Source organism: Magnolia sinica, chromosome 16, assembly GCF_029962835.1.
Source record: "Magnolia sinica isolate HGM2019 chromosome 16, MsV1, whole genome shotgun sequence".
In the NCBI taxonomy this organism is placed as follows: Eukaryota; Viridiplantae; Streptophyta; class Magnoliopsida; order Magnoliales; family Magnoliaceae; genus Magnolia; species Magnolia sinica.
In genome coordinates this window covers 71,813,206-71,829,413 of record NC_080588.1, presented here as the reverse complement: position 1 = coordinate 71,829,413, position 16,208 = coordinate 71,813,206, and the positions used below count along the sequence as shown (strand labels likewise).

Genomic DNA, 16,208 nt, shown 5'->3' with positions numbered 1-16,208 from the left:
GATGAATTGGAAGGAGAGGGTTAGTCCTTTAATGTGATATTTTTGCCTTAGATTGGGGATTTTTCTTCCAACGGTGATTGTAGTTATTGAAAATTTCAATAATGCAATGATGGATGAATAAAATTAAAAATAAAGACTAATTAACAATTTTATCAATTTATAACATGTAATTACAATTGATAATAATATAAAGCAGATAAAATGAAAAAAATTATCTACGACCATCCATGTGCACAAACAATCAATGCATGTGGCCTGCAGGATGTCATATAGACTAAGTTGATCAAGGGGTCCTTGCTCTTGCTCGGGTGGTAGACTCTCAGGAGTTTCAACACCGGGTCAAGGGTTCGAGAACCCATGTGGTGAAATTCCACTAAGGCGTGAGTGTGTGGGGGTGTGTGTGCGTGCGTTAAAAAAAAAAAAAAAAAGACTTAGTTGATCAAAGATCCAACAATGGTGGTCATAAATAATTACACTACTCTTAAAGGCGTACAACATTGATGGCGTTAGACAACAATAGACCAAGCTATGTTAAACTACAAATATACTGCAGACAAACTAAAATTAGAAGTAAGACAGCATTATGTTGCTCAAAGAGGTCGTATGTGTGTTGGCGATGGCCTATGTTCTTTGTCATGCATGTGTTGTTTACATAGACTTGGAGAAGGTGACGATCGAGTCAATGTTTCCTCTTTTATTCTTGAAGGTTATGTGGCCGTATCTAACCGGATTCAAATTCTTCGTCATGATCTCCATCTAATTCTATAAGAACTCAGTTGTTAAAGCATTAATCGTTTATAAAAAAATTTCTTTTCACCATAATTGTGTGGGACGGACTTACTGTGCGTATACTAGATTGTGAGAGATTTGACATCAGCAAAGCTTTATCGGTATGTTGCTGGATCATACATGTCACTCGTGGGATGACCATATGTCTTTCTTGCAGTGTTTCTCTTTTCTTGACAGCAAACCTACATATGGCTCTTAACCGTTTCGATTTTGGCAAGTTACGTGTCACAAAAGGAAATGACCTGAAAAATATCTTCAGGGCATGAGCAAAATTTTATTTGTCAGTTATACATAGTACCGTTACATGGCGGTATTTAATTGAGCAACTTGGACCGCACCAATAATTGTAAACACCAATCACCTAATTAATGAAATTTAAATAGATAGTTGAATGTAAAATAGTGAGTGGTCTAAGTTAAAATTGAAAGACAATAGGGCTAAACTTAGCCGCTGGGTTCTTTTTTTTTCATACTCCATTCGCAGTTGGGTCAACAATTTGAATAACCTGGATTTCTTTACAGCTATGCCATATGTAGGACTGAAGAGTCGTCATTATTTTTCAAATGGTGCAAAGTTAAAATGAGAGTTTTCTGTTTCATGGGCTCACATTCCAAGATTCCTCTCTGAGAAGATCTAGGCCGTCCATCACATGGGCTCACATTCTAAGATGACGTGACCCAAACTCGGCCTGTCGGCTCATCAGGTGCAAAGTTAAAATGAGAGTTTTCTGTTTCATGGGCTCACATTCCAAGATTCCTCTCTGAGAAGATCTAGGCCGTCCATCACATGGGCTCACATTCTAAGATGACGTGACCCAAACTCGGCCTGTCGGCTCATCAACTGTCACACAATGTCATGGAAAATAAACAGCTTAGAAAAATCATGACTGAGACCACTACTTTTGAACCAAAACAAATTTTGACTTCTTAAGTAGAATGATCACGCATTCAAACTGCATGCTGTGTGGGGCCCACTTGTGATTTGCATGTTGGAGTCCAACCCAACTATCAGGTAAGTGGGGCCCAACTACCATATATAGTGACAAATCTTATTAGCCGTAAATTTCGGGAGAGACTTTTATAAGATGGATATTAATATTGGCGAAAGAGGTATGATACCCCCAACATTTGTCTCTTATGCAAGAAAGATGAGTAATTGGTGGCGCATCTTTTCCTTAACCGTCCTTACTCGTTAGCCTCATGATGGGACTTCCTCGTGGCTGCCTTCAAGCTGCCCCGCACAATGACCAGTTCCATGAAGGACTTATTTATTTATTTATTTATATTTCTTTTGGTCGGATTATAATACAGCTAGGAAAACCTTTTACTTGATTAGGCAGTGGGATTTGTAATTTCTTGAGGTTTCTCTTCTTATTTTTATTTATCTGTTTCTCTTATTTTAGACTTTAGCTACTGCAATAAAATTCTCAATTCAAAAAAATAAAATAAAATTTGAGAATGTTTTTTTTCAGATATTATTGGAAAATATTGCTGAAATTATAATCATTTAATTTTTTTATTAAATAAATAAATTTAAGATTTATTTGTATAAAAAAATTAATTAGACATTATTTAGTTAAAGTTTTGCCGTAAACACTTTATACCTAAAAATAGTTTTAGATATAAGCTGTTTATATGCTACTTGATGTAGAGCTGGTCGCAAACACTTTCATGATAAAGATGGATAAGAGAAGGCTCAATTGGAAGCAAAAATGATCCGGACCTTCACAACCTTAAAAATAATCGTATCTTGCAAATTGGGATGAGTTTTTCAACTTATCATAAATGATTTTGGCAGGAGAAGTTACTTTAGCCAACCAACCTTGTCATGCCAAGTTGCCCACACTGGATTTGAGAGATTCCATCATATCGACGGTTAAAAGTTTTTTTTATTTTCGTTCGATGATAACTTTTGATCCTTTGAGTTGTAGGAGTCGTTCCCGACATGAAAAGACCTTAGAAAAATTAGGAGAATAATATCGTTTGGCCAAATTAGACACTTATTATTTTTTAGCCGAAAACTATGAAGTCTAGTAGGAATGGAGACTATCCGTAAATAGTAAGTTTACTATTTATAGTAAGTCACATTTTTAGTGAGTTTAAGTGTAAAACCGCGTCTTAGGTTTGAGCTCATTATTTAAAATATTATAATTTCATTTTTTATTATCAATGAATTTATTTTGAATTTATTAGAAACTATTTTAAATTTTACCCCTCCTGAATACAAGCTCTTGAGGAGTTTAGAGAATTTTGTGGATTCAGAGCAATTATTCCTTGAGGAAGACAATGATCGACCTCATCATGTCCTTTCCTGCGTAACTATTCTTTGAGGTTTTTAGTCGTAATTATAAACAAATTATGTAAAGTGTTTGCAATGTATAAAGTAAATATTAACGCCTTATAGAACTTGGGACTGTAACTAAATTCCACCATAACTAGCAAATCAAATCATATAAAAAGGACTTGATTTTAAATGGATTGGATGTCTTTCACTCATCACAGCGAGCCCCGGATGCAATTTGGAAGTTTTTAATTATATCTGAGTGTCCCTCTCTTTTCTCTAGTGGGGTCCATTTGATGACCGATGAAGTTTCTTTTTTTTCTTTTTCTTTTTAGCCGAGCCATAAGAGAGCATCAAGGAAAACACGTGATAGATAGATTAAACACGTTACAGTGGGCCCCACACATCACGAGTGTATTTCACCCATTGTGTTTTATTATTTTTAATGTCTTTTTTAACTGCAAAAACTCTACCTATAATTTAAAACATAGACAGCTAAAATTTATAATATATCCCTTGCCATTCAATTACCTGTGACCCCTTTATAATTAAGGAAATATATAAGCATCCAAACGACCCATTAATATTTTTAATATCTGCCAACAAGGAGAACAATGGGAGACATTAGGGACAGGTGATGCCTACCATAGAAACTTTCAAATAAAATGTTAGGTTGACCATGACGTTTATATGCCATTCAATCCATTCATGCGGCAAGCCCCACCAGGTTGAAGGAAATCATAAGAAAACTCAGGCCATTCCGAACTTGGGTGGGCCAGACCATGTGAATTATATAGGTTCTATGCATGACTGTAGATTGGGCAGTGTAGTCTATCTCACCTAAGTTTGTATCAGTGGTGAACTGCATCACCTAACTAATACAAGTAGGGGCGCCATTGGGTTGGGTCAGGTTGGGCGCAACCAGCTTCTGAGTCTGAATGGGGCCATGCTAAATGGGTAGTGGGTCGAACCCGGTTTAGAAAAGGTGGTCTGTTTAAGTAAATGGGTTGGGGCTCCGGTTGAACCCTACCCAACTCGATCCACCCATATACCTTATCACACTGGGTTGGCCCAGATTATCTAACCCGACCTAGCCTAAAAAATGGCAAGAAATTAATAGATGATTAGTGTAGAAGGACACACCTAATATGGATCCAATACGCGCCTGAAGCTAGCATACCTTTAGACACATATTCCATATTTATAACCAAGTGTAGTCCTACTTGACCAGGGTCGGGTGGGTCCTGACCTGATTACAATTAAATGGGCGGGTCGGTCAGGCTTGGGCTTGATGAATGTTATGTGGGTCAGGTTGGACCACAGGGTAATGTGTCGTGGATCGGTTTCAAGCTGGATTTCTTGACTGCTGTAGTTATCGAATTGGGGCTTGTTTGACCCCAACCTGACCCATTGCCACCTTTAAATCCAAGGGCTCTCAATCAATCAGGCTAGTCCAGTTCGCAGGCTCTTGGGAGAAGCAAGCCTTGGGCTGGCTTGGGTTTATTTATACAAAAATGACCCAGCTTTCATTTAAGGAAACAGTCCATTCAAGGCGCCATCTGAACCCAAATCTAGGATCCTTTACAAGAAGAATGGCAATGGGCTGCAACTGGGTGGGTCCAGGGTTAGTCCTCGTCTCCTATGCCCTGGCTACTAGCAAGATAGGGCCGTCATTGGAAGGAAAAGAGCTAAATGATCAAATGTTTGAAATAGTTCAATCTAAGAATTTTCATATAAACAGTTAGGAAGATTGAAACACAACCCCACATCCAACAAATGAGTAAGCTAAATGGACTTGGCTCACTTGGTATCTTTAAACCGTCCATTCTTTTTAGATAACAGAGGCCCAGACCCACTTTGTAATTAGATAGGTTAACAAGATGGGCTGGGCCATTCATCATTGGCCAGGAATCGGCCTTCGGGCCAGTTTAGGAGCTCAGGTTTTGACCCTATAGGGTCGAGCTACCGGGCCCATTTCCACCCTTCACATCGCCATGGGCCAGGGTGGGCCAACTTTCACACCTGCACCACAGAGCTGGCCCTAGTTCTGCCCAATATTTCAATGGCCTGGGAGCAGGCCCGTTGATAGCCATAGACAGGCACTTTTGCACGTGTAATCAGATACAAGTGTTTGAGAATTAGACCATTCATCTAGTGGACTTGTTGTGGATGAGTGGCACCCAGAAATCATACTAATTATCCTACACCATCATATTGGAGTACCTTAGGCCATCATGGCTGACAAGATGAATGGTCAGGATTTCGTAGGTTTGTGTAGTTAGATCTCTCTTCCTGTTTCAAAGGATGGGAAACGATGATGATGAGAGTGGTCTGATAGAGCCATCTTCCACCATCCACGTCGAAGAGTAGACGGCCACCAATCGAGTGTGACTTCTAACCCATGGGCCATCCATGGTAATGGTCCACTACATGTACAGTCACAAACAACACCCGCACGAGGTTTTCTAATCCCACTCGTGTGTCCAGCACATGTACCGGGCTGCAATCATGTGAGATATCTGGGCCGTCCGTCTCTGCTCCAAAAATCAAACTGCCCCCTTATGAGGTGGGTCTAAGTAAAAAAACAAATGGACAACTAAATGAAATCGTTTCAACCGTCCATTTTGTTTCTTGCATTGTGGCCCATATGGGTATCAAACCAGCCTAATTTTTGCATTGTAATGCCCACTTGATGGACAGCTCCCATATACCACGCATGTTCCACCTTAACATGTGTGGTGGCCTACAGATGGACTGTGCCATACACACGTGTGAGATTAGCAAACATCACACTCACATTCCCACCAAAAAAACAAAAAGGGAAAATGCATCAAAGGTCGAGAATCACTGTCCAGTGGGGCAGAAGGTGATCAGATAATCCGATCCGGCACACGTGCACGTGCTCGACGCATCATCATATGCATAGCTGTAAGCCGTCGGACATGAATTCTTGAAGAGCTCCGAGTATCGGGTGGGCCCGCAGGTGGACGGTGACGAATGTGCGCCCGTGCAGCAGTACTCGGGCGTGCCAAACGCTGCACACGCACTTTTACACGCGACCACTGAGCCTGACTCGACTATCTGTAGTTCCGCGGGGCAGCTGCCGTTCAGGTCGGCGTGGCAACCGGCATACTGGCAGTCGCCGGTCCCGCCACCGGACGGTTTCACTCCAACACCAATGTTGAAGCCGTCAACGAGGCTGACATCGTAGAAGTCCTTTGCACTGGAACTGCCGCCGAGGGTGAATTCGGCGAGGGTGACGGGAGGTACGCCGCCACCGGTGCATTTTAGCATGCCGCCACAGTTGCCGGTGGTGCAGTTACCATGGCCGGATGCATCGAAGGTGCAGCCCGTGCGGGCCCAGAAACGGCCAGACCAGTTGGGTGGGGCTGGGAAGGACGTCGATGCGCCAGCTGGCAGAGAGAAGCCGCCGCCACCGAGGACGGTGGCACCGTTGCCGGTGAGTGTGCCCGGCCAGATGGTGTAGTTGCAGTGATTTTGGAGCGTGAAGATGGTGGCCCAAGCTGGGCTACCTGCGGTTGAAATAACGGCTTGGGTTAGTTTTGCCGGGAAAATAACGAACTAACGGTACTTTGAAATTTGACCAAAATGTCCTTGAAAATGGTAACGTTGCTTCCCTCGAGCTACGGGTAGTATGGGCCCGTCAGTGGGTTGACCCGACCCGTGACCAACCCCACATTGCGTTGGGCTCTGGCAGGATGTATCGGGTCGATTTTGGGCTTGGAGTGTACAAATAACAACATGATAAAACTTGGGTCGGACTCGGGTTGAAGTCTAGGGTTGTTCAACCCAACTCAAACCCGATCCATATATAAGTAATAAATTATAATTGAATGCGTATAGCTTGCGTTGAAGGCACAGTGAATTCTAGTGCCATCGGGACTCATTGGTCGCATTATTTTCAATGACTCAAGCTAATAACATACACCGGAGTTCTCTCTCTTGGATGGATTGCGCTACATAACATGACTTTTAAAGGATTAATTAATTGTATTATATTTTATTTCCTTTGTTTAGAAAAAAATGAAGTTCTGTAAGATCAATAACTACATATATAATTAATAAAAACATAGATACAAAATAAGATGTGTATTGAAATAATAAACTAATATAATAACAAAAATATTAACATGTATCCACCCAACAAACCCGATCAAGCCTGCTTGAGTTGAGAATTCCCGAATTGAGGTTGGGTTGGGGTTGGAGTACAGAAACCTTGGGTTGGGCCAGGGTTGAGCACCAACCCGACCCAACCTATCTGACTTTCAGCCCTAGTAACATGTCCCAACCTGACGTCTGGTTCCATTTGCTGGACCCGTTCATTAATCGGGTTTGATTCGGGTGTCATCTTTTGGACCCGTTAAATTCTGGTCTACTTGGTGAAGATCGGGTCCCGGATCTGAAAGGACCCAGAACCAGCGAGACCTAAACTGGGTTAGGCCATGTATGGATACTATTCCATACAGGACCCGACCCAAAGCCGTCCATGAGGTGCACTACGGAAGGTTTTCTGTACCACCAAACTAACTGAGATATCATGGGACTCACGTGATGTGTTGGTCAGATCCACCCTGGCACAGTTGGTGGAGGCTCCTCACCAATAAAACCTTCTGGAATGTTTGTGGGCCCATCTTGTTGTATATACTCCGTACAATTAATTCGTCAGATACGACCCAATATGAATAAAGGAACACAGAAAAATTCGGCTATTCCAAAACTCAGGTGGGCCACACCATGTGAATTGAAAAGTTTTAGGCAAGACCTGACATTGTTCCATTGTGTGGCCCACTTGAGTTTTGGATTAGCCTAATTTTTGGATCTATGCTGTGAAATGTGATGGCTAACACGATGGACGGATTGGATCTGATGCAAACATGATGTACAACCATAATAGGTAGGTAGCATGTGAGAGCACCTTACGGTTCATTACCATACAAGAGAGGTACAAGCAGACGCGTCTGTACTGAATATTCCATGCAACCCTCTTTGATGTCATGCAGAGTTGTTGGAAGTGTCAGTTTGGAAAGGTGGGACCCATGATTCAGTGATCCGAACAGTTGATATTTCGGGCCCTACTGTGGATTGACCAACCGTGCACCAAAATAATCCCCAAATGGAAAAATCCTAACCATTCGTTAAGTTGGTCAGTAAAAGGACCGGCTCTTGGCGAAGAAAGAAAATACATCAAAAATGTCATTTGACCAAAATAAAACGAATATTCTACAGGTATGATTGTCCAATTTAGGGTTTTTCTTTTCTGGCTAAGGTGCATCATATCAACGGTTTGGATCACTAAACCGTGGGCCTTAGTCCTTTAAAAAAAAAAAAAAAAAAAAGAAAAAAGAAAAAAAGGAAAGGGTACCGCACCGTATACGTTTACTTCTGACAAGTAGGGCCCATAGTTCCCCAATCTAGTTTGGGTCCCACCGTGGATGGACGATGCTCCAGAAACCTTTAGATTGAAAGATCCTAGTGGCCAATCCTGGAAATTTCCTCACAAGGACGTTGCTTTTTTCTTTTTTATTTTACCGTCTAGCTGTAAGCCACGAATTGAAAGGCTGGGATTGTCCCATCAACGAGATTGTACGGACACATCGAGGCGCAACAGACCAATGATCTGGATTACCTGACCCTAGACCCCAATTGTCAGAACCGAACGTCAGTTATCAAAAGACGCGAGCAGCCTATCACATGATTCCTCATCTACGGTATCATGGGCCCACAAAAGAAAAGGAGTCGAAGTTCTGACAAGGGTTGTCGTAGGGCCCAAATTCGACGTCTTTGTAACATCAGGTCCGTCCATCAGTTACGTCGGGTCATGTTAGGTTGTTGACCAAGTAATCAGGCAGACCCAAAACTCAAGTGGGCCATAGCACAAGAAAGAGTGGGATGGAACGTCCCCCGTTGAAACCTTCCTGAACAGACCGTGATGTTTATATGCCATCCAACCCGTTCAGAAGGTGATTGCCTATAGTAACAATGAAAAAACAAATGCTTCATGATCAAAAACTTCTGTGGACCCCAACAAGTTTCAATCATGTGTCCCATCCCCACTGTTTCCTGTGGTGTAGCCCACTTGAGTTTTGGGTCTTCGTTATTTTTGGGCTCACGTCCTAACATGATGTGGTGAAACTGATGGACGGAGTGGATGCCGCGAAGACTCCATAGTGGGCCCAGAGAGCCTTTTGTTACCCGGATTCTCTCTGGGAGGAAATTCGCGTCGCCAAAAAAAAATAATAATTTTTTAAAAAGTTGGGTGTGTCATATTTTCCGGCTAGAGAGCGGTCGCAGAGAGGAAGTGTGTCAGATTGGCGGGAAAAAAGAGGGACATGACTTACCAACAAGGAGGAGAGTTAGAAGGAGAGACAGCCTTTTCAGAATCGCCATTACGATTGTAGACAGACGGGGTGCACAGAAGCTTTGTATTTTTATATTGCGGTTCTTCATTTTTCAGAGGTATTTTGGTAAATTTAAAATCTTACTAAGTGGCTAGTCATAGTTTGATACTCTGGCAGAGTGTGATGGATGATACGCATGTAGTTAGAAAGTGCTTACGTGGAATAAAAATAATATTCAAATTAAACAGTCCAAATTATTTGTACCAATTTAGATGTATCATGAACCAAAAATTAATCTTATTTGTTAGTCGAACTATTGGATTTATACACATTTATTGGACGGTTGATATTGAATAATATCCAATGGTCTTATTTTAAAAACAAGTGTCCACAAATCAGAGGTTAGCATCCTTAAAACAATCTAATTTTTATACTTGGACTCAAAGACATTGGCTTACACAATTTAGTCGGTTTAATTTGTGTTAGTCTATTCCACATATACCATTTCTAAGTGACTGCGTATCAAGCTTCATGCGCAGCCGGAGTATCAATTTTCCCAAAAATACGATGTGCGTCTTTACGGCTATCTAAATTATAGCAACTCATCCACCGTACACGTGGATTAAATGGACCTCAATCTGGACCCTTCAGATCATGTGAATGTGGACTGATCTTTAGCATGATATAACTTATTGTGATTATTCTTACTGTTTAATTTATGAGGCTTCAAATACATTTTTTAGAAGAAAAAGTTCGTGGTCCAAATTCAGTGACAAGATTAAGACGGTTTTGATATTCCAATCTCTATCAATGAATCCCATGATCTGAACGGTTCAGATTGGAATACGTATGCGTCACCTGAACGTTGGATGAGTTGCCACAATTTAGTGACTTGTCCCAACCGCATATTATAGTAGAGCGTCCCATTAATCAGGTGGATCGCGTCTTCCTCAAAACTGCCACGTTAAGAGCCTTGGTCCCAACTCTCGCACGTTGAAGACGGTTGAGGCCACCTCTCAACCTCTCTCATTCGCGTGTTATCGTCCGCACGTGAACTTATCATGCAGCGTCTTTTTTCCAGCCAACATGGCACATGTGTGGGGAATTCCATCCATGCAAAATGGGGGAACGTCCATGAAGATCAGCTGGGGCGAAAATCGGGCTAATTCACTCATCAGTTGGGCCACATAGACAAAATCAATGGGTGGATTGTGTGGCCTGTATGAAGAGTGGATTGACTTTATTCTTCTGCTACGTGATTTTCGTGGTGAGGTCCACCATTTAAAGGGCTCAGATGTCCTGCTAGGTGATCTACGAACGTGAATTTGCACACAGCCCTTCTCTTTCCCACCAACGTGTCACGATTAGGATATCCGAGCCGTTCAAATTGTGGCCACACCATGTTGATCAATGGTGGTATTCTCGGGCCGATCTACTCGTCAGATGGGACACGATGTCAAAATCAATCTCAATCTACAGTTACGGTCCACTAAATGAGTGGAGTAACATGATTTTCATATTGATAACCACCTTTTTCAAGGGCGCGACTTCAATGAATCCCTGACTTTGGGGCCCACCGTGATGTATCTGCCTTTCATCCCCGCCGTCCATCCGTTTTGACATCTCATTTTAGGGCATGATCCCAAAAATGAATCAGATCCAAATCTCAAGTGGACGACACATTCATCAAGGTGGGCGCACACATTAAGGGTAACACACACTAAGGTGGGCCCAACGGTCAGGACGGATGTTAAAGTTCATGTGGAGGAGCGTAGATTGTTCCTAGAAAGGTTTCAACGGTGGGTGTCATTATCACCGATGCTTCCTGTGGTGTGGTCCAATTGAGCCTTGGATCTGCCTCATTTTTTGGCTCATACCCTAAAACAATCTGGAAAATTGGATGGACAGCATGGATAAAACTCACGGGCCCCACAGAGAGAGGAGGCAATACGCTTCGTGAGGGGCTTGATGGAATCCTTAATAGCAGGAAAACCGGTTTTGCAACTGAAGGTCGAGGCAGGTGGTAAGCGGTTGGTTTGAGAAGGGATGTTATGAAGTTGGTGAGAAGGTAGTTGACCCATCAAAGCCAATAACCGTTGATATAAACAAAAGCAGCAATCACACAAGCATTTGTACACGTAACTCTCCTCCTCTCCATCCCTCTTACGCCTTTCTATTTTCATACTCTTTCACACCAAACGCGTTGATTTCCTGGATAGACCCCACAACCCTATCGGTCGGCCGGCCTCATGTCTGTCCATCCCTGGTCCACCTACTGAATCCTAACTCCAAGCCTGGCCCATGATGATTATGGCTGTTACAAAACAAGTTTTCTTTAAATACAATAATAATAATAATAAATAACAATATAGCTAGCATTGTTACAATATCGGTGGTAGTCATTATGGCTACAGTTACTGTTATAGAATACCTTGTTGGTGAGCATTGATGGTGACGCAGGGGATGACGTGAGGTCGAGCACATCTTCCTCAAGAGGATAACTATTCTGAATCCGCGGAACTTCTCTAGACCCCTCACATAGACTTCTCGAATCCACGAGGAAAGAAAGCAAGAAAATATAAATAAATTTTAATAAATTCGTAAATTGATTGATAATTGAAATAAACGAGTTCACAACCCTTAAAATAGGAATACCAAGCTAAAACTCCTAGAATTTGCAATTTACTATAAATGGTAAAGACGGTCACGATGTCTACTAGTGCGTAAGGTTTTCGGCCAAAAAGAGTAAGTATCTTATTTGGCTTCACCAAGTTGTTCTCCTAATTATTGTAAATAAGCACTTTTCACGTTGGGCACAACTCTTAAAGCATAAAGAGTTATAATCAAAGTAAAACTTACTATCTATAGTAAAAACAGAATTAAAATAGGGTAACTATAGTCGATCTAGAAGTATTTCGCAAATCTAGCTTGCGCAACCTGGCGTAGCAGGTTGGGTAGCTAAAGCAACTCATTCCACCCCAAAATTATATATTTTATGTCCGATGACTCATTTTAGATTGTGAGATAGGCCTGATTAAGGTCAGGCAGTCCGGATCACTTTTGTCGTTGATCAGGCCTTTTCTGATCTATCTTGGCCATGAAACTGTCCGCGACCCTCTCTACATCAGATGGGATAAACATGCCTTAGTTTCAGACAAAATAGTTGAAATCCCCTACAGAATGGAATGAATCTTTTTAATAAACATTTTTGTATACATCTCCTTCGCATATGATTTTTTGAAGGGTGTATTATGTTAGGCCCTTTCATATCGTTGGGGACAAAAATGGATAACGATCGAATGATGCTTGAGTCATTTAGATGCTTATAACTTTTAAGGCTTGTTTGGATTGCAAATTACCAGAGTAAAATAATGTAATGTAAAAGTAAAATGACTCGTTGATAGCATTGTATTTAACCGGCAATTCATGTGTTTGGTTTAGCCATGATAAAATTAGAATAAAGACACTTTTACATTACATAAATAAATTGCAATCCAAACAAGCCTTTAAATTGTAAACGAGTTACACCTGATGTGGGTTACAGGTATACATTAGCAACTGAAATTTCCTGGCCAAATGCCACTTGTAAGTGAACGAGCCATAATAAATCCTTTATAACCGATAAAACTTACAGGCTCCCAATGATCCAACGGTCGTTTTGGTTTTGGATGAGGCTCCAAAGATTGGACCCCACAAACCTACCAAACCCTAATAAAGTTTGTAACAATTCGGATGTCATGTGTTTCCATTGTACTTAAGTTGGTCCGGCATTCTATGTTTCTATGTTTTTTTTCTTTCATTAGGTTGAGTTAGGTTTGACCTAAGAGGGAGATCCCATGAAATCTGTTTGTTTGGTCATCCAAAAAACGGTGGAGAGAATAAAATCAAAACACAAATCATCCATATGACACAATGTTGGAGACAATGAAATCAAAACAAGACCATTGATGCGTGTTATGAGTATACACGTGAGAAACGATTCGTGAAAATGTTTCATGTGGGACCCACCATGATGGATCTATGACATGCGAACTATCCCTGGCTGGTTTGGCAAGGGACCCAAAAAAATCAATCAAAACTCAAGTGGGCTGCATTCGACATCCGACCCATTCAATTGATGTGGCTAAGATGAAGTGATCCTGCTGCCATTAGGCCTTTTTTGACATTCAGGTGTACCCCATTTGAAATCAATGAGGTGAGCCCCCTTTTCACTGTTCTTCCCTGTCATGTAGCCCACCTAGCTCACGGATGCCTTGATTTTTTAGACAATGCCCCCAAACATGGGACAATACATATGATGGTTGGGGTGAATGCTATCAATACATCAGAATGGAGCCCACCTCTCTCTCTCTCTCTCTCTCTCTGGGCTAACCAGTTACAGATCTTGTTGGGTTCAGGTCTTGTTCTTGAAGACCCAGATGCAGATTTGATTGCATTCAGGTATCCATACGGTCTTTAGATCTACACAGCATCAATCGCTCAAGTGGTAGACTGAGTGAAGATAACCTTGTATAAACAATGAGGTCTTGGTATCGATTCCCAAGTGGGGTGTGCGTATTAACATGCTAACCAATAATAATAATAATAATAATAATAAAAGGTCAAATTGGAGCATTTACATAGAAGGGCACACTCGATGGATAGCCTTAGATCACATGGCATGGTGTAAACGGGCTCCCTTGCATGCCTGTGACTTCCGAAGCATTATTCCATTGCTAGAATAAACAATTTACAACAGCACATGCTTTAGGCCCCAATTAAATAGAAAATTTATCATGTATATTTCTTTTTGCAAATTTTTTATTACCAAATATATAAATGTGTATTGTAGCATCTCCTGAAGTTCCACTGAAAAATTCCACCTTTTTCCCCTTGTTCCCCTAAGTTTCCCTCAGTCAACAATACATTTCCTAGTATCTGTGGTATTGATACATGTTTCTATATCCTGGTCAGTGATACAAGTAAAGATACTAATACTAAGAATAGTGATTGCACATAGAATTCAGGTTGGGTAGAGGAAATGGAGATTTACCTTCGGAGTCCTATGTGATTTGTTGTGTAGCACTCAAACTAAAAGGCAAATTTTAGGATTACTATAAGACCAGCCATGCTTTAATGGGCAGAATGTTGGGTAGTTAAGGAACGAACATATTCATAAGATGAGTGTTAGCTGAAATGAGGAGCTGAGATGGATGACTGGCAAGATGAGAATAGATAGAATGAGAACCAAATACATAAAAGGGAACTTCGGAGTAACACCAATTGGTAATAAGATGAGGAAAAGTAGACTTTGATGGTTAGTTCATGTGCAACGGAGACCAAGAACTGCACTTCTTAGGAGTGAACCGATACAAGTTGAAGGCTCTAAAAGGGCAAGGGAAAGAGCTAAAAAGACGTGGATAAAGGTAACAAGAAAAGACATGATGACATGTGGTCTAAATGTAGGTTTGGACTAGATAACAGAGTGGAATGGCAAAACATGATTCATCTAGGTGAACCCAAATATTTGGGGTAAGGCTTGGATGATAATGATGATGATTATGGTTGGTCCCACAAAGGATAGGTGTTTTATGCACTACAACAAGTGTTGAAGATCATTTGGGTCCAATGATTTCAGTCTTTGATGGAGGAACAAGGGAGTAACTTTCCCTTTTCTTTTTGTCTTACCAGTTTTATCAACTGCTAGAATCAGTTGATCTGAAATGACTTAATCAATGCCTCTTAATTGGTGACTGAAGCATGAGTTTAAGTGGTGACTGAGGTGAGACTTCCCTCAATGGTTTAAAGAACGACTCCAAATGTTCTGGTCGAAAGACAAAAATGAGGGGCAAACATGATAGTTTCTCATGGAATTTCAAAATCTTTCATAATTGATGAAGACATGGGTGTTTGGCTATCTATATAGGATGTTTCTTTCATGTAAAATACAATAAGATATTACCTTTTTAAGAGCATTTCCACCATGATTAGTTTTTTCTTTAGAAAGGCCAAAAGCATTGTTTAAGGAAGAGGGGGAAGAAATACACGTACTTCCAAGAACTCAATTCCACTGTACTGAACTCCTGACATTTCATTTGAATATGCTGGTGGGATGACTTCATCTTCAATTTGCCATGAATTTGGGAGTGGCAGCAGAAAACAAAACCCAAATGGTCATATTATCAGTTTTCCCCATTTCCAATTTCCACCATGAAATTACAAAATTCCAGACATTGCGAAACCCTGGGTTTTTTTTTCTTTGAAAGATACTAGAAACCCTGGTTAGAAAACTCCGAACCTAAGAAACTGTTCAATGGGATTTTTTTTTCCCTCTCAGGTTAGTCAAAAGGTAAATGGAGTGGCTTCTGTAGATGATGACCAGATATAAAAAAATAATTTAAATAGAAAAATAAGAAGGATATGATATGAAGTATTTATGATAAAATTTAAAGAAATGCTCCTGTAGTTGCATTGGGACACACACAGTCTAATGCATTGGTCTAGACTGTCCAGAAAGTTCAATGCACATTTCATGGGCTATGATCCAAGCATCAAACCAATGTGACAAGTATTAACCATTTCAGCAATGACCTTTAATATTAACGGTTAAGATCATTTACACAAAAATAGTCCAATCAACATTCTGATCCATCTATTTGTTTGGATCCAACATGGATTGCTTATAATTCTAAATAATCACTTTTGTTAGGAAACTGCAAGTATCCCATCCATGGCTTGGAAAAAGAATGGATATAGAAACTAAGGCCAAATTAAGGATGGATTGGATTGGAACATTCGATG

At 40.9% G+C, this 16,208-nt stretch overlaps 1 protein-coding gene across 1 annotated transcript; it reads right to left on the bottom strand.

Moving 5' to 3' along the window:
• Window positions 1–5,824: 5,824 nt before the first annotated feature.
• Window positions 5,825–9,552, bottom strand: LOC131229649 (pathogenesis-related thaumatin-like protein 3.5). Its single transcript, XM_058225638.1, has 2 exons — window positions 9,429–9,552; window positions 5,825–6,602 (listed from the first exon to the last, which is right to left on the bottom strand). The coding sequence occupies exons 1-2, from the start codon at window positions 9,535–9,537 to the stop codon at window positions 5,914–5,916; spliced, it is 798 nt and encodes a 265-aa protein (XP_058081621.1). The 5' UTR covers window positions 9,538–9,552; the 3' UTR covers window positions 5,825–5,913.
• Between the last annotated feature and the right edge of the window lie 6,656 nt (window positions 9,553–16,208).

Excerpts from the sequence above, each read along its gene's own strand:
- LOC131229649 (XM_058225638.1), bottom strand. The coding sequence starts at position 9,537 with ATGAAGAACCGCAATATAAAAATACAAAGCTTCTGTGCACCCCGTCTG. Across the intron at positions 6,603-9,428 it reads TCTAACTCTCCTCCTTGTTG|GTAGCCCAGCTTGGGCCACC; the intron begins GTAAGTCATGTC and ends TTTCAACCGCAG.